This window comes from Cibotium barometz, chromosome 46, assembly GCF_041138505.1.
Source record: "Cibotium barometz isolate CiBa-2024 chromosome 46, ASM4113850v1, whole genome shotgun sequence".
Lineage (NCBI taxonomy): Eukaryota > Viridiplantae > Streptophyta > Polypodiopsida > Cyatheales > Cibotiaceae > Cibotium > Cibotium barometz.
The window spans coordinates 35432070-35453417 of record NC_141091.1 but is presented as its reverse complement, the minus strand read 5'-3'; the positions used below and the strand labels follow the sequence as shown (position 1 = coordinate 35453417).

General features: G+C 47.1%; 1 protein-coding gene across 4 annotated transcripts in view; it reads right to left on the bottom strand.

Moving 5' to 3' along the window:
- LOC147612168 (3-hydroxyisobutyryl-CoA hydrolase-like protein 5) overlaps nt 1-21348 on the bottom strand; it is a 104093-nt gene that overhangs the window by 16041 nt on the left and 66704 nt on the right. For all 4 annotated transcript variants that reach the window (XM_086784046.1, XM_086784045.1, XM_086784047.1 and 1 more), the window contains exons 6-8: nt 3299-3372; nt 2276-2359; nt 2085-2169 (exon numbers count right to left, since the gene is read on the bottom strand). In XM_086784046.1, coding sequence (XP_086640172.1) covers nt 2085-2169; nt 2276-2359; nt 3299-3372 — 243 coding nt within the window. The remainder of the gene's footprint in view (nt 1-2084; nt 2170-2275; nt 2360-3298; nt 3373-21348) is intronic.

The window sequence follows — 21348 nt, the reverse complement described above, 5'->3', positions numbered from 1 at the left end:
ACCCCGACCCTGCTGATGTGCTCCCGGATTGGCGCATATGGGCATATGCAGCGCGCCCCTTGGCCCGGCTACAGTGGGACCCTGGGGAGTACGAGTGGCATGATCCTTATGCACCCCTTGAGGCCACATAGATCACCTTTTTCCAGTATACTGTTCGGCTGGGGCGGCATATTTTGACGGCGAGGGGGACGGTCTCTCCAGCTGCAGTGGGGCATTGGCAGCTGCAGGGACTCTCACAGGAGTTCCTTGAGGATTTCTGGGATCGGCTCTGGGCTAGTCGACAAGCCTGCAAGATCTCAACTTTCCAGTGGCTGGTCGCCCCCACAGGGGCTCAGCAGTTGGCACTTGGCTTGTTTACAGCGGTCTTCCGGCGGCCTGCGTCCGATGCGGCCACCCTACGGAGACACAAAGACATTGCCTTTGGGATTGCCCTCAGGCGCAGCAGATTTGGCTGCGGATACTGCGTATTCTGGCTCCCCTCTCTCCACAGGGTATGTTTACGTGGGGGGTGCCGCTGCTTGGTCGACTTCGTCAGGGCCTGCTATGGGCTATGAGATGGAGCACGACAGTCAGGCCATCAGATTCATTAGGGGCCAGCCTTGCCTAGTTCCGGCACCGGATTTCTCGTCCGCCAGCTGGACACAGGAAAGGGATTTACGATGGGAGCTCCTCAGCAGCCTCACCATCTGGTTCACCTGGAGGGCCTGGTGCTTTACGGCCTTTGAGGGGAGACTGGAGCCACCAGCAGAGACAATACGGGGAATTTGGCAGGAGTTGATCCACACCCTGCAAGGACAGTATGACCGCATCCGCCCGGGCGACTCGGATGAGGCGATCTTGCGGCGCCAGGCCTTTCACACCTCCTGGCGTTGCGGCCCCTTCTACACCTTACACACGGGATCCCCCCGTTGGCATTACAGGCCACCTGTTTGGCTTTCCCCCCCCCTATTGTATGATTTAGCCTCTCAGTCCTTTGTACAGATGCTTGTATTTTGCAGCACCTAGGGAGAGTCTCCCGGGCTGCCTTGTTGTATTCACTGCTCTGTTTCTCTTATGAGCAGGAGAGATCTTTTGTAGCCCTACGGGCGTTTTTTACATAACTAATGAAAGGATCTTTTCTCAGAAAAAAAACAAAAAAAGTGTGTCTACTGTATGGTATGCTGGGCTGTGATGCGAGATCTCTTTTGGGAGACAGTTTGGGAGTCTTTGTTGTGTCAGAAGCACTGGATGTGTCAGGGTGTGATGCTATTCATAGGGTGAGAGGCTGCGGATGGTTGTGACAACCCTGATCATGGGGAGAAAGCTTTTGTATGTAGGACTCATGTGAAAGAGTCTTTTGATGTGAACAATGGCTGGACTTGTTTGTGGATGCCGAGTGGACAAGAAGCCATGATGTAGGGTCTTTGCAGGCTTCAGGAGTTCTACTATGATGGTTGAGTTTTCCAGCCTTATTGTAATCAAAGCTCATATAATCAATTAAAGAAATACCACAAGGGACGCCACTGCGTTTTGGGGCCAATCGGTGTCCGTGTATTGTTTGCAGGAGCACTCTAGCTCCCCCTGTTTGTTTTCCTTTTCTTGGTCCCAAACGGCTGCGGCTCCAGAGCAGAGCCCCCCTCCTTCCATCCTCCCCAATAACCCAGGTGCCAGTGAGAGCTCAGCGAATGCACCCCAACAGTCGATGGAGCAAGACCAGGGCTCACAGCGACTTGGCATCTGCCAGCGCCAGTGCAATGATCGACACTGTACTTTTACAGAGGAGGACCCTCACCCTCAGGAAGGCCAGTTTGTTCTAGCTCTGAACTTTCCCTCATACTTGTCCTCCTTTCAAATTCTTTCTTAAGCCAGGAGTGTCCCCTGTCCTCCTAGTGTGACACAAAAGAGAGGAAGAGGGAAAGAAAGATATACAAGACCTAGAAAAGGCCAAATATCCCTTGAAACCAAGTTGTCAACATCAGAAGAGTGCTATATTAAGGAGTTATATTATTGCATACGAGAGGGCTGTTTTCTCAATCTCCAAAGTAGTCAACATTAGAAGATTTTACCCTTGGGGATAAGAAGGGGAATAGTAATAAAAGCTTCACCTAAAAACTTTGGTAGTCTTGATAGGTGATAAGATGCCCCACAATCTGTGTGAAATCCTATACTGACTTCAGGCATAGCAAATATCTGTCCAAAAAATGCAATCAAATCACAATAGCATTCGCTTTATCATTGAAGCTCTAAGTGAAATAGTCAAAATCAGCATTTGTTGCCTTAAATAATCAATTATTACCGTCTTTTCAGTCACAATCCTAAATTTGCATGGTATTGCAAGACCTGCCCCTCCTCCCATTGCCACTCCATCTATGATGGGTATCTGCAAATAAAGAAAGTTTTGATTCTCCATAGAATTACTGCAAATAAAGAAAGTATTGAGTCTCCACAGAATTACAAAAATACCCGGTAAAAGAAATTGTCCGTGCAAAACTCGGTTAGTTCTTGAGCACAGATTCAATCACTATTCAAGTTCTGAATCTTTCAACTTTACTGGTATAAAACTTCCAGTTTGTTAAGACACCCACTTTTCAGTTAACAAAGCTCATCTAGCTTGCTCTTTTTGTAAGGCCCAATGTATGAGCAGAAGCAACTTTGGGCAGCTCAGAAATCTCAACCACATTTGGGAGACCGTATGAAGATCTACTGAGAAGTTCCATGGCAGAATGATGGTTTTAAGAGTGTTTGGCAGAAATCTGGAACATGAAACATGTAGTTTGAACACTAGACACATAGACCAATACAGGGCTCACAACAGGAAAGGCCTGACTACAAAGGCAGACAGGGAACAGACCCTGTGCAATAGCATGGGACTCCTCAAACAAATCCAGATGCCTGGAAGGTGGTCCAATCCTACAGTCCAACAAAATTATTAGGGAGTATGTATATCTTCTATTGGTGGTGGTGGTGGTGGTGGTGGTGTTTCTGTTGCGTGTGTGGCTTTTTTTTTTCAGGGAGGGGGAGGGGGATGGTTTGTGATTGGTTTGTCCAGCTTCCAACATAGGGCCATCCTGCATACGGATTTGGCTACCTTATACTTAGTAAGTGTGGAATCTTACAGTGATGATTTTTTACAGAACACTGTTGATGATAACACAGTATCTGCAGAGATATACATTGTTTCTTTCTCTGCTCACATGCATCCGTGACTCTTCTTTTTGAAAGAAGGAATGCAAAAAGAAGAGCGTAAAGAAGCAAGAGAGAAAAAACTGAATCGTTTCATGCACTTTAAATGTATTCAATGAAGGGAAGAAAAGCATACAATAGTCTTGTTGTAGAAATGCACACGATAATCAAGCCAGTATTTCCTAAACACAAAATCCTTCCACGATCTTTCTGGTTTCAACAAACGATAAGCCCAAGTGAGTTTTTTCGTTAGTATTCATTATCCATTTTCAAATAATGAGCAAATAATCCTGAAAAAATCATGCCTCACGTGTGTTCCTGTATTTTATTAAATCAAAATATTTCGTTTAAAATTTGTTCAAAATCATCTCTTGAAAAACATGGTTTCTTTTTCCCTTACAAAAAGACTTGTATTAAGTATAATAGAAACAACACAAGAGCCAAGGCTTCAGGAATGAATACGCCATGCCTAGCATGAATAAACAACATAGGTGGCTGAGAACACCAAGATAAGCTACATGAAATGAAATGAAATGATATATTTTCATCTCTAAGAGGCCATGATGGCCTATGAGACCAAAACTGAGAGTACATCTGAAGTTGGTGTCTCATCAAAGAGAACAACCAAATGAAACTGAAAAGTACAATAAACTAACTATCTTACAGTTATAAGAACTGTAAGTAAGACTCCTAGATGATACTGAGTAGAAAATACTGGAAAATGTATATCACGTAGATCCATGTATGCTGATCAGTTGAAGTACTGCCCTCTCCTGAGACCAAATATCTCCGCCATGGGGCTGTCTAGAATGGAGAGGTCGTAGAAGCGAGGCAGGTGACTCCGATGTCGAGCAATAATGACTCTGATCTGGCGATGGTGAGGATGCCGTGGTCGGGATCCTGGTGGGCATGGCCGACGAGCACGTCATAAGATGACTGCTCTATCAATGGTGACTCCCTGGGAGCGTGGATGGTGTCCTGATGGCCCGATGGAGGAGGTATCAAGAGGTGTGTGGGCTGGGGTGCTAGTGCTGGTGCTGGTGCTGGTGCTGGTGCTGAAGAAATCTATCAGGATCCTCTCTCTAGGTACATCATGGCTCGGTCTCCTGTCTGCCAAGAGGGTCTCTCTGTGTCTCCTGAGCTCAAGTAGGAACAATCCCAGGCATCTCTGATCCTCAAATTCCATGACCCTGCGTAACAGCCCAAAACCCTCTCGGAAGAGGTAGTGATATCTCCCTCGGATCTCATAATAGACTGTACATCGGCGAATGTAGTGCTCCTCTGTCTCTGCCTCCTAGTAGCATAGCTAACAAATGCGGTCATCCGAACATATCGCCCTCTCTCAATCCGAAGCTGGTGTGATGAGGTCTGGATCTATCCAATGGCACAATGTATCCCATGTGATAGGTGTACATCGATGTACGCCGAGCGGGTGATAAAACCATCTGGTGAGAAATGCAAAAAATGCCTCTTGTAATGAGCCGTTTTTGTGCCCACGGGCTCAAGGGGACTAGTCCAAGTCCTCTCTGTGTCCACTCTGATGATATCCATCCTAATGACGCGGTTCTGCTCTGAGTGGGTGAGATCCAAAAATGGACAATCCAGGCTGTACTGAAAGGGTGGGAGTGCCTCTATCCGCAAACCATGTAGCTCAAACCATGATCTCATCTAAGCATACCAACAATGAGTATCTCCATCCTCTGCCAACTGTATGGATGAGGTCAATGCCAATCGGGAGTACCTCTGCTGAGGGAGCTCCCATATCCGCTGTAAAAGGGTAACTGCCTGGAATAGGGCCTCGGTCACTACTAGTGCAGCACCCAACTCAGTCCAAACAATCTCTTGTGGTACCGATGATTTGCTCCGAATCATGCGGGTAATCATCATAATCAGGGTCTCTCCATATGCCTCCATTCCTCATCTGTCCCTCTCTGAGATCTGTGATGTATGCTGGCCCCCCAAATTGGAGCTCCGTACAGGAGCGTCGGTGTGACAAGTGTATCAAATAGCCACAATTTGGTGCACGGCTCCTGAAACTGTATGTTTGCACACTGCCTCTCAAGTACCCCCAAGGCTGCATGCCCTCGAGCTAATCTAGCTATTGCTGCCTCCTTTAGGGAGAAACGCAGTCCTATGAAAGTAGCTCCCAAATAGACATATGACTTGACGTACTCAACCGGCTCCCCTCGGAAAGTGAATTGATACTCAGATCTCGTCACCCATGCCTATGTGGTGTTAAACACCATAACCTTGGTTTTCCCAAGGTTCAATGTCAAATTTCTATCTGCACAGAATGCCTGTAATGCATCCAAATGTCTCTGTAATCTCTCCAGAGAGTCTGAGATTAGAACAATATCATCTGCATATAACAAGATGGGTATCAACAACCCTGCCAGGCATGCCCCTGGGCCTCCCAATCTGTCTGCATAATCGGAGACCACATCCATGTACAGTCCAAAGAGGGTGGGTGATTGTCATGGCCCTGTGAAAATGGAACAGCACAAGTGTGGGCATGGTGGTTGTTGGGGCAAAATATTAAATGATTCACATTTGGGGTGCCCGGACAGAGAGAATGATGTATGGACATCCCTAGGTGTGAAGGGGGGAACTAGAACATTAATATTTTAATGTTATATGTGTGGTTGTCCCTAGGCCTTAGTGGCCCCTAGGAAACTTTAATAATTATTAAAGTTGGGGCCCTAGGACAAGTTTGGGGAGGGGGCAACTCCACTTTTGGAGTGCATGCCTCTCTCTCTTGACTCTCTCTCTAGCTTTTGGGGAATCGTGCAAGTCTAGGCGTGGAGGAGAGGAGAAGCAACGTGGGACTGCTGAATATTGTTTTTGCGGCTGTTTTTTTGTGAAAACCTGCCGTACAGTCCACGTGTGCAGCCCGTACAGAGTTGTACGACTGCAAGTACAGTACGGCTGTCTTCTCTGCTGCAAGCTTTACTGGTACAGGCGGCGCTGTGGGTGCTGCTGTAGATTCTACTGCAGGTACAGTGTACGGATAGCTGTACGGACAGAGCAGGTACAGGCGGCGCTGGACAGAGCAGGTACAGGCGGCGCTGGACAGAGCAGGTGCTGGCGGCGCTGACTGGCTAAGCAGGTACAGTCGGGTACAGAGACTGGCTGTAAGCGGCGCATGCAAGTACAGTGACACGTGGCAAGTACGGACGGGTACAGTGCATATTTTATGGTCTGTACAGTCAGGTACAGTACTGAAGTGGATGCAGAAAGGAAGGTACAGACAGGTACACCCACACGTGTGAAGCAAAGTTGTTGAAACAAGTGTGCAAGTACAGACTGGTACAATCACTTCCTCCGGTGCAGATCCACGAGCTGATTTTGGTAAGCTCTGAATTTGTTCATCTCTCTCTCTTTCCATTGGCTTATGTCTGTTGCAGATTTGAGCTATCTGGCCCCTTGTGAGAGGAGGGGTATGGCAGATTGAAAAGGGTGGAGACAGAGATTGAACAGTGAATGTATGTTGTGCTGAGTTGTTGAACCATGTGCATGAGATATGCCAGATGTATGCTCAAGGCAGTCCTGCTGAATGGACTTGGCTGATCAGAGGGAAGCACAGAGTGTTGCTTTGAGACACAGATCTGTGTGTGTAAATCCTCTGTGGTAAGGGGTATTGTGGGCTGCCAGATTGGACATACAGGTGTATTCAGATGGTCAGTTGGAAGAGGCTAACTCTACAGTGTTGGATCTTCTTAAGTGTTATGTGTTAGAGCACAAGCAACAATGGGAAAAGTATCTTCCTTTGGTGGAGTTTGCATATAACAACACTGTTCATACCTCGACAGGCAAGGCGCCTTTTGAGATTGTGGAAGGAGGGAAGAAGGTACCACCCATTTTGCATACAAAGGATAAGATCTTTGAGGCTGATCAGTATGTGGAAAACATGGATGAAGCTTATCGGAGAGTTAAGTTGGCACTCCAGAAAACTCAGCAGAAGCAAAAGAAAGCCGCAGACCGTCACAGACGTGCTTTAGAGTTTGCATTGGGTGATTGGGTTCTTTTGCGCTTTGAAAAGGCTAGACTCAAGAAGATGAAGGGTAAAAAGCGCTTATTCCCTAAGTTGAGCATGCGTTATTATGGGCCTTTTCAGGTATTGGAAAAGATTGGTGAGGTAGCCTATCGTTTGAAGCTACCAGATCACTGGAGGATTCACAATGCTTTTCACGTGAGTCTCCTTAGACCTTTCCGTGGGAATGTGCCTGAGGATGTATCACATGAGGCTCAGCCGGAAGTTGAGGAACTTGATGAGGTTCTTATTCCAGAGCAGATACTGGCACATCAGGAAAGAAAGGTACGAGGTAAAGTTTCCCGTCGCTATCTTGTGAAGTTCAAGAACTATTCACCGATGGATGCAAAGTGGATGGAGGAAGGTGACTTAACAGATTCACCTCAGGTTTTGCAGCTTTATCTCGATGCCTTTGAGTTAGAGCCGACTCTTGTTGTGGCTCATTCAAGTTCAGCAGAGCATGGGTCTGGAGCATTACCTGATGCTCAAGAGGGGGGTAGCACCTCCACCCCCTTGATACAGACAGGATCAGATGACATCTAGAGGTCGCTTGGTGCAGTTTTTATCTCACCTGAAGGTACTGATGGCTGACAGTACATCTGTTTATGGGACTTCTATGATATATGTGTACTAGTCACATGGGATATTGTGGTTGTGTATGGTTCACAGTAGTATACAACTTGGACTACTACTATGCCATTGGTTTGCAGTGAATGATGTTACATGTGCATGGCTTAGAGAGATTGGGACGCTGATCTTGCCATATTGTATATTTCACTTTGGATATTTTGCTGTATCACCTGAATGCAATAATCGAGGACGCTTGCCATTTTTCAAGAGGGGGGTATGTCATGGCCCTGTGAAAATGGAACAGCACAAGTGTGGGCATGGTGGTTGTTGGGGCAAAATATTAAATGATTCACATTTGGGGTGCCCGGACAGAGAGAATGATGTATGGACATCCCTAGGTGTGAAGGGGAGAACTAGAACATTAATATTTTAATGTTATATGTGTGGTTGCCCCTAGGCCTTAGTGGCCCCTAGGGAACTTTAATAATTATTAAAGTTGGGGCCTTAGGACAAGTTTGGGGAGGGGGAACTCCACTTTTGGAGTGCATGCCTCTCTCTCTTGACTCTCTCTCTAGCTTTTGGGGAATCGTGCAAGTCTAGGCGTGGAGGAGAGGAGAAGCAACGTGGGACTGCTGAATATTGTTTTTGCTGCTGTTTTTCTGTGAAAACCTGCCGCACAGCCCACGTGTGCAGCCCGTACAGAGTTGTACGACTGCAAGTACAGTACGGCTGTCTTCTCTGCTGCAAGCTTTACTGGTACAGGCGGCGCTGTGGGTGCTGCTGCAGATTCTACTGTAGGTACAGTGTACAGACAGAGCAGGTACAGGCGGCGCTGGACAGAGCAGGTACAGGCGGCGCTGGACAGAGCAGGTGCTGGCGGCGCTGACTGGCTAAGCAGGTACAGTCGGGTACAGAGACTGGCTGCAAGCGGCGCATGCAAGTACAGTGACACGTGGCAAGTACGGACGGGTACAGTGCATATTTTATGGTCTGTACAGTCGGGTACAGTACTGAAGTGGATGCAGAAAGGAAGGTACAGACAGGTACACCCACACGTGTGAAGCAAAGTTGTTGAAACAAGTGTGCAAGTACAGACTGGTACAATCACTTCCTCCGGTGCAGATCCACGAGCTGATTTTGGTAAGCTCTGAATTTGTTCATCTATCTCTCTTTCCATTGGCTTATGTCTGTTGCAGATTTGAGCTATCTGGCCCCTTGTGAGAGGAGGGGTATGGCAGATTGAAAAGGGTGGAGACAGAGATTGAACAATGAATGTATGTTGTGCTGAGTTGTTGAACCATGTGCATGAGATATGCCAGATGTATGCTCAAGGCAGTCCTGCTGAATGGACTTGGCTGATCAGAGGGAAGCACGGAGTGTTGCTTTGAGACACAGATCTGTGTGTGTAAATCCTCTGTGCTAAGGGGTATTGTGGGCTGCCAGATTGGACATATAGGTGTATTCTCTTGGCTGCTTTTGGTGTACTCAGCCTTACATATTTTTGAAATTGAATAAAGAAATACCGCAAGGGGCGCCAAGCTTTGGGGCCAACACGTGTCGTTCTATTTTCAGATTTGGGGCACTCCAGCTCCAATCTATTTTGTTTTCATATCTAGACTACAAGTGGACGGGTGACTGCTACTCTACCGCACTTTGGTTTCTACTAGAGGCCGGTTTCAGTGATAGCGGGCATCCCTGCTTCACCCCAATCATGCTAGTCACCATATCAAATAGTCCGCCTGCCACCTGGAGCTCAAACTCTGCCTGTCACATACTCATACAAAGCATATATCCCCCACTACATATCCTCAGGTACCTCAATGCCCTGCAATCTATGCATAAGTCTGACACGTGGTACAATATCGAAGGCTTTGCGTAAGTCCACAAAGCAACAGTATATCCTTCTCTTCTGTGCCCTACCCTCTTCAATAAGTGCCCGAAGTGTAAGTATGTGATCCAAGGTATTAAATTCTCTCTTGAAGCCAGCCTGTCCTTGTGCTCGGTGAGCATGCCTCTCTGCCCAGCAGCTCAGCTCCGACTCCAATATAGAGCCACATAGTTTGGCCAAGTAATGACCAATCATGATCGTCCTGTAGTTGCCTGGTACCATGGGGTCCCCACTCTTAAAGAGTGGTACAATGGTATGTTGTGTCCAGCTTGCCGGGAAACCCTCACAGATGGCACGATTAAACACGTGTACAATCAGCGGAGCCAAAGTGTCACGCGCATATGAGAAGTGCTCTCGAGCTAGCCCATCATGATCCTATGCCTCTTTCCATTCTGTAACCTGTCTATTGCATCTAGCACCATCCGCATAGTAAAAAAGGTGCTGCTAGCGGGTCTAGCTCCCAGTGGGGGGAGGGTGGGGGGTTGTCCTGGTGAATCATACAGCACTCTAGCATAAGCATGCCATGCCTCAGATGCAGTAATCGGAGTAGCAAGCTGTCTCTCCTAAAACATCTTCCATGCCCTCTTGTTGTCCTTCCCCGGGAAGAGTTGGTAGATCTCCTCCTCTAACTTAGCCAGGTAGGCTCGTTTCTTCCGCCGCACAAGGCACCGAAAGATCATCCTGGCCTGTCTGTGTGTGTGAGTCCCAATGGCAATCTCACGCTGTAGTTGTGCCCGTGTCTCAGGACACTCATCACGATACCAACTGTTCTGTGGGGCAGTGCTGCAGGGGGGGTGGAAGGGATCATAGCGCAGGGAAACGCATATGAGGCGGATGCATGTAGTACACCTGCTAATCCTCTTGTAATCTCGTCCAGAGGGCTATGCGGGTCTAAAGCAAACAAACCATCAGATATTGCATCTCAATAAACCCCAGCTGTCTCATGTGTAAACTGATATCTCGGGTACCTAGGTAGATGAGTGGCTGGCCCATCTCTTGGGGATCTACCTACTAGTGTGAAACTCAGGTATGCATGATCGGCTGCTATGCCAATGGGACGACTGGAAATTGTGAAATCCCGCACATCAGGTATCAATGAAGGAGATCCCATCAAGTAGTCCACTGTGCTCGCTCCCCCTTTAGAGTTCCAGCATGTGAGAGCACCTGCATTATAGTCTCCCAATAGTAATATGTCTCCCATGCTAGCAAACCTCATGATATCATCATATAGTGGCATATAGGGCGACTCTCCTGATGGTGCAAACCTGGAGTTGGCTGGGGGAAAGTAGCATACCGCCACATATAGCTCGCGGAGCCCCTCTCTGCATACTCGGACCCACATGTACCTCGCATCTGCATCTCTATGTACCACATGTATTTTGTCATGAAGCTCCTCCCTGAAAAGCACTGCCACTCCTTCAGATCCTCTGGTACCTCCCACTGTGTGTGGCTAAGGGCGGAACACTGATTCCCATCTATAACCCCGCACGTGAGGAAGCCTCTTGTTTATGCACTGATGGGTCTCCATATACATAGCAATATCACTGTGTCTGAAAGTATCCTCAAAGTATCCTGCATCTGTTCTTAGGGCTCCATTGCAATTCCACACCGTGAAACGCAAGGTCTCATAGGCCGCGCACCGTGAGGCAGGCCTCCTGTCCTTAATGATGACTCGGCCATCTCTGTATACCACCCATTTCCCCTCTTTCCTTGCCTCAAGCACACGCGGCATGTGTTCCTTCCGGTGTGCTATCTGTGCCAGTGTAAGGTCCTCATCCAAATAAATCTTTTCCCCCTTAAGGGCCATCCTTTTGGAGAGGAAGGCCTTCTTCTTCTCCAAGTCACCAAACCTGATGATTAATATCTTTGCCCTGGTTTCATCTCTGCCTACTCGCCATGCTCCAGCAATGGGTACATCACTGGCTCCAATTTTTGTTGCAAGAGCTTTTGCATCCTCTTGGGGATTCCCCTTATCTTCCCAACCAACTACGTGTACATGTAAGGCACATGCTCGTCTCTTGGCTTTCTCTCCCAATGTAGCATTCATAACCTCTACTTTATTGACTAGTGTATCCTTCTGCTTCTTTACTACTTCAATCCATGGGCTTCCTTCCTCAATTTGTTTGTTTGTGGCACTGGCAATTTCAGCCCATGAATGCATTTCCTTCCCACCTCCAGCCACTTTTGCCTTACATGAGTCCAAAGTGTTTTGCATTTTTGTGATGTCTTTTTCGCGGTTAGCCATACATGTCTTCAAGGTGCCTTCGTACGATGCAACCGTTGTGCCAATCTCCCGAAGCATGTCATCCTTCCATTTCTGCATCTCTTTTTTCATTTCCATGTGCATCAAAGCTTGGGCTAATTCCATCTCAACTCATACTTGGGCTTGCATTTCTCCCTTCAATTGGGCATATATCTCTTCCTTCAACGTTTCGTATATGACTTTCTTTTGGGCATGCATTTGCTCAGTCCATTCCTTTTCAAGCTCCTATCGCATGGTGCTCATCTCTGTCCTTATGTGCAGTTGTATCTCCTCATAAAGGGCCTCATCTCATCGGGCCATCTTCGCAAGCCTTCGTGAGCCAAGGGACATGATCCCTTCCCTCAATCTTCCTCTAAAGAAAGAGTCGAAAATAAATGGAAAGTGAGGAAATTCTCCCTCTTCACAATTGCATATCGCCATGTATCCTCAACCAAATGGCCGTAAGTGTATGCACAACATTAGCCCAGATGTGAGAAAGGGTTTAAGAATGTAGGATCTGATTTCTGTCCATTGCCACTACGTATCTGGCCCTCCAGATGTGCCAAGTTGTGATGCTGGCCACTGTCTTCGATAAGTATAGAAACATGAAATGGCATGAAAATGGAGATAGGAACTGCATCCATACTACGAAACTCAATAATATGATCATGAATCTTGATAGCCAGAGAGGAATCAAAGCTCCTCCAGTCCTGACCTATCAACTCTTGAGAGCCTTGTGCACCACCCCTGTAAGTCCTTTGTCTTGGCAAATACAACCCCCTGAGAAACTATTTCAACTTCTCTTCTTCCAACTTTCCCAACTCTTGTGCCATGTCAATGACCTTGTTGAAATAGGTTAGCACTGGCAACCCATTATGTAGAGTTTGTAAAACTCATCCTCCAAATTGGTCGTGTACTAGGGTGGAAGAAACCTTGCTTTTTTTTTTTGCAAGAAAGTGACTTCTATTAAGTATGAAAAAGAAATACAAAAGTCACGGGGCTATAAACCGGAAAAGAATAGAATCACCCCAATATGTAGGGTGAGTTCAACCACTAAGGAGCATCATGATGCCATGAGAGACCTATGGGACTAGAGGAAAAGAAAATGCCATGGTCCCACTCCCTCATAAATATAACGTGCTTTGCCTACGCAGAACGAGAGGACCCCTGAATACGAGCCCAAGTAGCCATGAGCGTATGGATGATGTCACCCCATATAGTACTAATGCACTGAGACCCAAAAATTTGGACACCCTCAATAGCCTTCGTGCATCTAGCTCTCCAGATCTGCCATGCTATAATACTAGCAACAATCTCCCAACTAGTGTCAATCCTCCGTCATCTGAGGGGTGTATAATCAGAGTGACAGACATCTTGCAATAAAACATGCTCGGCAATACCTCTACGAATGAAAATAGCAGAGTCTGTACCACTGCCCTTGTAAAAAAGCTGCGGATCGCGTTGGGAGAGCCAAGCAACTGCCCCTCAAGTCACGTGCATGGCACGGCCACTCAATTTTCCCATAAGTTGGGCTATAGAAACCCAAATCTGTTATGCAATGCTGCATCCCCATAAACAATGTTGAATCTAAAACCAATCTCCACTGATTGGTGGGGAGACCACCATGTAAAAATAACCAAAAGAAATGAGAGATCTTGCTCCTTCTGTATGAATGCCAAAGCCTATGCCAATATCTGCGCTGTATCACTGGAGAGATATCATAACTCTCCGAATGAGACCTCAGAGTAGGGATCCTATGCATCTGTCGAGTGAGGAGAACCCTGGCATTACAGACCGTGAAACTGAAAAAGGGAAGGCTTTTCAATGGATCAAAAGCATCAATCCACTCCCACTCTCCTGGATCCCACTGAAGATATCTGATAGGACTACCACCATATAGCCACAAACACCAAGTGCCATGAGTCACTATCTGAGAAGAAGGGTCAATGAGCCAATGCTTCCCTGAACGACCAACAATCCTCATTGAACTAAGCCTAGTATCTGGGATGATCCCCTCCATGCTACATCTCCTCAATCTCCCTCCAGGCATGATAGAGTAGATAATGCAATCTGAATCCTTCTAGCCCGGGAGAGCAATCACCTGCAGAGGTATGCCTATCCTCGAAAAGACTCCCAACCAATTCACATAATAGTCTCCATGAAAGGTCCCAGAGAGCCACTCATGCGGAATAGCTGCATCAATCTGATCAATACGTATGCGAGAGCCCCTAAGATGCTGAATGGATGCAGCTCTCCGATCCTCCGAAAGACTCTTAAAGGTCTTCCAAGCAAAAACACTGTATGCACATCCCTCCCATCCTGACCACTACATGTAACGAGATGCACCAAGTGGCTGACTGGCCTCATCCCTGATGAACTCATTCCACATAATAGGTTGTCGGTCAACCTCATCAAAAGACCTAGGAAGCCTTTGTCGCAAAAATGATCTCATGCTTCTCCATGCTCTGACACTAGCTGCAATAAGAAAAAAAGAGATGGTGCCCTAATATCAGCCTCTGTGAACAAAAACCGTGTTGGGCAGCCAGTCTCTCCCAACACGAGGTGTACATCCGGAAATCTGAGACAAGAAAAACTCCTTCAAGGCTCAATGTCTAGTAGGAAACCTCTAACCACAAGTTTGCAAAGCAATGCCCTGCACTGAACATCCGGATCAATAATATTCAGTCCCCCCTCTCGTCTGGGCTGAATAACTGTAAGTCAAGCTACCCTCGCACAAGTGTCTGTGCTGCCATCCAAACCTAACCAAAGAAAATTGCGGATCAATCTCCGCAGCTGACCAATGCACACACAAGAGAAGCACCAACAAGAGGCAATAAACCAAGCCGAGGCAAGCAATACCTGATTAGCCACCAAAGCTCTAGAGGCTAAATCTAATCTCCTGGAGCTCCAATGAAGAAGCGTCTTCTGGATGCTCATAAGTATTGGAGCAAACTGCTCTGCAGGAGTAATATCAACCCCAACCTGGTGTCATGACCCTGTGAAAATGGAACAGCACAAGTGTGGGCATGGTGGTTGGTGAGCAAGATAAATATTAAATGATTCATATTTGGGGTGCCCGGACAAATGGTATGATGTGTGGACATCCTCAAGTGTGAAGGGGGACCAAGGACATTAATATTTTTAATGTTTGAACCTTGGGGTGGCCCCTAGGCATAAGTGACCTTTAATAAGTTTGATAAACTTGAGAAAGGGGCCTAGGATATTTTTGGAGTTAGGGGCAACTCCACTTTTGGTACACGCCTCTCTCATCGCTCTCTCTCTCTCTTGCTTTTGGGGAGGCGTGCAAGCTACGTGCGTGGAAGAGAGGAGAAAGATTGTCGACTGCATAGTTGTGGACTACTGGAATTGCTGTGAGCAGACCAGGCCGTACACAACTGGCCGTACAGTCCACGTGGTTGCAGGCCATACAGAGCAGGTGGCAGCTGTGGTTGCAGGCGGCGCTGGCGACCAAGGTACAATCGGCTGGATTTGCTACAGGTTCAGGCGGTGCTGGCAGGTACGGACAGCAAGTACAGTCTGTACTGTTGGCTACTGTACGACTGCAGGTACAGGTTGCTGCGCACAGGTTGGTTCAGGCGACGCTGGCAGAGTACAGACAGCAGCAGGTACAAGCGGTGGAATCTGCTCGTACAAAACTGTACGGACAGGTACAGTAGGGTGTTTGCTGACCTGTACAGACAAGTACAGGCAGGTACTGACCTGTTCAGTCCTGAACAGTAAACAGGCGTAGCATCTCCAACTGCAGGCGGAGCTTTATCAGAGCATAGTTGGTGCATCAGTCAGGTGGTTGCAGGGAGGAAAGTACAGACAGTCTTTGTCAAGTACAGGCTAGTACGATCAGTCCCACGGGTGCAGAACCACGCATTGAATTGGTAAGCTCTGAACTTGTCCATCTTTCTTTCTTTCCACTGGCTTATGTCTGCTGCAAAGTTGTGTCATCTGGCCCCTTGTGAGAGGAGGGGTATGGCAGTTTGAAAGGGTGGAAACAGAGACTGGACAGTGGATGTATATTTGAACTGAGTTGTGGAACCATGTTCATGGAATATGCCAGATGTGTGCTCAAGGCTGCCCTGCTGAATTGTCTTGGTTGATCAGAGGGAAGCACAGTGTGTTGCTTTTGTGGGACACAGATCTGTGTGTGAATCCTCTTTGCTAAGAGGTCTTGATGGCTGCCAGATTGGACATACAGGTTTATTCTCCTGGCTGGCTTTGTTGTACTCAGTTTTACATCTCATTGAATTTGAATAAAGAAATACCGAAAGAGGCGCCAAGCTTTGGGGCCAACAGGTGTCGATTTCATTTCAGCTTTGGGGCATTCTAGCTCCAGTTAATTTCGTTATTTATTTGGCCTACAAGTGGAAGGGTGACTGCTAGTCTACCGCACTTTGGTTTCTACCAGAGGCCGGTTTCACCTGGCATCCCAAATATCTAGCAGTGCATCCTCTACTGATCCAAGTAAAACCAAGCTCTACACCCCAAGCAACTCTCGGTGAGTCACTAATCCAAAAACCAATAGATTTGTGCCAATTAATGAGTGCCCCTACTACCAAACAAAACTCTTCCACTGCTACCCGGAAGGAACATAAGCATATGTGTGAGGCCTCCAAGAACATGGCTGTGTCATCAACTAGCTTAGAGTCAACAAGCTCCTCTTGACTACGAAGAGGCCCTCAATCCAAAAATACTAGCAGTGGAGCGGAGGAAGATGCTCATGGCCTCTGCAACTATGATATATAATAATGGGGCTAAAGAGAAACCCTGCCGTATTGAGCGAGAAATTTGAAACCGCTCTCCTTTATCACGGCAAGCGAACACACTACTGTGGGCATCACGATACATGCATGAAACTCCCTTGATCCATCTTTGAGAGAAACCCATATGGCTAAGAGTACCCTCAAGGAAATCCCAACCCACTCTATCATAGGCCTTCTCAAAATCCAAGAGCAGAATGGCTAAAGGTTGATTGCTCGCTTTGGCCCATTCCACGGCCTCCCAAAACAAGAGAATGTTATCAAAGATGCTCCTTCCGTGTAAGAATCCATTCTGATTATCATGAATGACATCTTGCAAAATTGGCTGCAATCTGATGCTCACAGCCTTAGCAAGAATCTTATATGCAGTCCCAAGTAAGGTGATAGGTCTCCACTGGCCAATCAATGTCTTATCCTGACTCTTAGGGATAAGAGAGATAAGCCCCTCAGTGAGAGAAGAAGGCATAGAACCTGTGTCCCACATCTCCTGGAGAGCCGATGTGATCTCATTCTCAATCTCATTCCAAAAAGTAATGAAAAAAAAACACGGGAGAGCCCATCCTCCCCTAGACACTTACCATGAGGTAAGGCATGAAGAGCATGACTGAACTCCTGCATAGAAAAAGGGGCATCCAGAACGGCACGCATCTCCTCAGTGATCAAATGCGGCAGTGCATTCGAAACCTTCCTCTGTGCCCTGTCTCAAATCAGAATGCGGCTCAGCACTAAGAAGCTGGCGATAGAAATCAGTGGCAATCTGTCTAACCATAAGAGGATCTGAGTAAAGAGTGCCATGTGAATCCTGCAACTACCTGACACTATCTCTAGCATGAGATGGACCGTGAGTAGCAAAGAAATGTTTGTAGGCCACCCATCTAGATCCAAAAGGATTCCTGGGCATGGTAACGGTACTCCACACGCTGCTCAAGAGAGTGATGAAGTTCTACCCTAACAGTACTTAAAGAATCTGCAACCCATTGAGCATAGGATGTTTCTCATGCTCTTTCTGTAAAGCAGCCAATCAATGTCTAATAGCCCTTTCTAAATCCAAGGCCTCTTGCCTCTAGACAAGGCACGTGTGTGATAAAAGTCACTAATATCATAAAAAGCAGAGGCCAAACTTTGCAAGGCCTGCGAGAAATCATGAGATCTCCAAATACCAAGCATACGAGGTGATAGCTCTACGTCTGAGAACAAATGATCAGGGATGCGTACATGGGGTGTTGATCCATGGCAACTTGGATCTCTAATGCGTAAAACCAGTGGGGAATGATCCGATTTAGAGGTGCCTGTAGCAATAAAAGTATGCCCCCCTCTGTCAAGCACCCAATCATCCACAAAAAATTGTCTAACCGTGCATAAATACATCCTGCATCCCTTATCCTATTAGACCATGAATAAAGAAGAGTGGATGGTCTTCTTGGAATGTCATCCTCATGCCAACATTCTCTGCCATGAATGGAGAGTATAAACCTCTCCCAAGACGCTCTTTCAAGAGAATTCACCAAGCCCTCATGTCCACCTCTTTTATCTATTGGCATCTCAACCATGTTAAAATCCCCACCAATAAACCAATGGTCGGCAAGAGGCATCAGCGTAGTGAGAGATTTCCAGAAGACAATCCTCTCACCTCTATAGTTGGGAGCATAGAGGTTGAGAATACCAATGCATGTAGTACCCTGCATAAGGAGGATCCAGTGCCCTCTCGCAGGCAAAATGACACCATGTCCAATGATGCAAGGCAAGATCAAAGCTGAAACAGAGATACAGACACCACCTTTGGTACCAATAGCTGGTGACCAAAAGGTGTGTCCGAGAGAAGCTTGCCTGATCTCCCACACTAGCTAGCATCCAGCTTATGCTCTTGCAAGAGCAATACATCCATAGGTCCACCTGTAATTGCACAATGAAGCTGAGTTTTGACAATTTGTTTTCGCCGACGCGGAAAAAAGCCCCCAAGACCCTGAATGTTCCAAGAGACAGTCCTCATAAGGACTCAGAGTAGAAACGACCAGATCTCGTGGTCAACGAAGGACCCCCTTTGGAGACGGAAGTACGTCTCACATAGGTAAGGGAGGGAAAATCTGACAATGTTAACGTTACCTCTCCTTCCCACTCCGGGGAAAAGCCAGGGCTGGTCCTCAAAACTGCAGAGGTACCATGACAATGTGACTGCGCAACATCATCCTCAAGGGTACAATCATCTTGTAATTGTAATGCAGCATCCTCCTGTGAGGGATCCATATCCTGTGTCTGTAGAGCCTCATCCTCCAAAGAAGGATCAACATCCTGTGAGGCAAGAGCTGCATAGAATTTGTAACTTTAGTAGCCTGCTTTGCTCCATCAGATCTTGAAGGAAAACTTTCGTGCTTTGTGAAGTGTTTCTTCTTTTGTGGTGTCTTCTTGGACACTTTCTTCTGCAGTAGTGTCGTCGTGGACAATTTCTCTTGCGGTGGTGTCTTTTTTGAAGCTTCTTTCTTCTTCTCCTGACATGGTGGTTTTTCTTAACCTCAGTTTTATCATCCACGGAATTCTTTTATTGTAGATAGCCAGGCTCAGTCACAACCTGAAGCTCTGATACCAATGTAACATGCAGCCAGTTTGATTGTGCAAATCGCAACACAATGCCTTCTTTATACCTTATGTTAGTGAGCATGAAGTAATCCACTTTATTCTTTATTACAGGAGATAGAGCTGTACAGAGAGATATGAAGAGTTGACACCAGATTGGGACCCAATCTACCCACTTGAGGGCCCCCTCCCACTAGCAAGAGTATATGCTTTATTGCTTTGGAGAACTTCTTTACAATGCAAAAGCTTATTGATGATGGTTGACTGAGGATTGCCAAATGTAACGACGAGGTAGCCCAAACATCGGCTGAACCATCACCCAGACTGAAGACAACTATGAAGCCACTTCAGAAGCCTTTATGATGGTTGACTGAGGATTGCCAAATGTAACGACGAGGTAGCCCAAACATCGGCTGAACCATCACCCAGACTGAAGACAACTATGAAGCCACTTCAGAAGCCTTTATGCACACCCAGATCTGTTGAGGGAGATGCAAGAATGAAGGCTGAATTTTGAAGAAGACTTCGGGATGCCTTGGACTGAAGCACAATGAAGTGCTTTGCTGAAAAATATGCATGCGTAAGTCAAGAGACTCGTGCACACATAATTCATGAATTGTGAAGGAATGAGATGAGTTTAGCAAGGGCTGAAGGGCCCTTATATATGAATACCCAGATGCAAGTCAGTTTTCTCTACCTTTCAATCACATTTATGCAAGCACTTCACACGTGTGGTGCTGGGCTGCACTTGCTTCTGGCCGACAAGCTTGTATGCTAGCCGACTCGGGTCTAAGCTCTTATAGAGCTGGTCGACTGCATCTAAGGCCATTGTTGGCCCCAATTTTGTGGCCCCTTTGATAGCCCATGGGCTGCCCATGTGCAAAGATTTCTATGGCTGGCCCTTGGGCTGGCCTAAAGCCTTGAACACCCATCTTAACCGATGCTTCTACATGCTTGCTATTGACTCCTATGCTAGGATGACCTACGTGGACTGGCTCTTCCAAGTGGGTTAAGTGAAAGACTCTCACACCTAAAGCTTGGAAATACCTACATAGCTCGTGCTTGACATGTACATGGACTACAGGCTCACAATGGGTCACGGCATATGTACAAGTACAGCACTGATGATCAGCCAGTGTGTCACATGGCACCTCAATGCATGGGTGCATGTGAGTCTGTGACACCTCCTATAAACGAGGAGCCATAAACAGCATGTGCCTCAAAAATACCACCAACCTCCCCATAAGATGCCTAACCCCCAATGTATGTCCCAATGGACTAAAATCTGAACCATGTCGAAAAAATTAGCTGCATGCAAAGTTATCGCTGGAGCATCCTCCCGCCTATGCACATGCCCTTCGCCTCTCTTCCCCCTCCTCCGTGTTGCCCCCACCTCCCTCCTTCTGAGCGCTTCCACTTGCCTTCAGGCTCTCCTATCCTCCCCTTCTCTTGCGTGTTGCCTCCCCCCCGACCGCTCCCTTCCCCCTCCTGCTCGCCCTGCCCCAAGTGTGCCCCTACCTTCAGCCTTCTTGCCTACCTCCTGTGCGTCCCCATTCTCTGCCCATCTGCCCCCTGTGTGCCCTCACCTCCATCTCACCCCGTCTCCTCCTTCGCTTCCATCCTGCCACCCTTCCTTTCCACCCTCTCCGGCCTCTTTGTCGCCTCCTCCCTTCCTCCTGTGAGGTCCCCCCTCAGCCTTCCTTTCTCGTCGCACCCCCGCTTTGCTGCCTCCCCATTCGCATTTCTACTCGGCAGGTTCCTGCGCTTATGTTGTTTTCTTTCAGCAGTTGTTGGGCTTCCTCTGGTCTTTGTTGGAAATAAGTGCACACTAGGTGTACTCTTTTCCTAGTCTAGTATAAACTTTTGTCTTGAATCTTGTGTGTCTGCCATGTGGCATCTTATTTGTCCCACATATCAGCGTGGCTACTATCTCTTGTACTACAAACCTATATATTGTGGGTGTCACATCATAAGAAGTATCAATCTTGTGTCTTGTCTACACTCATCTCAAGGTATCTCTATGCTTTGTCTTGCTCTCATTTCAGTTTCAGTTTCAGCTTTGTCTCTCTCCCATTTTTCTTACATGGTATCAGAGCAGGTTTATCCTGGCTCC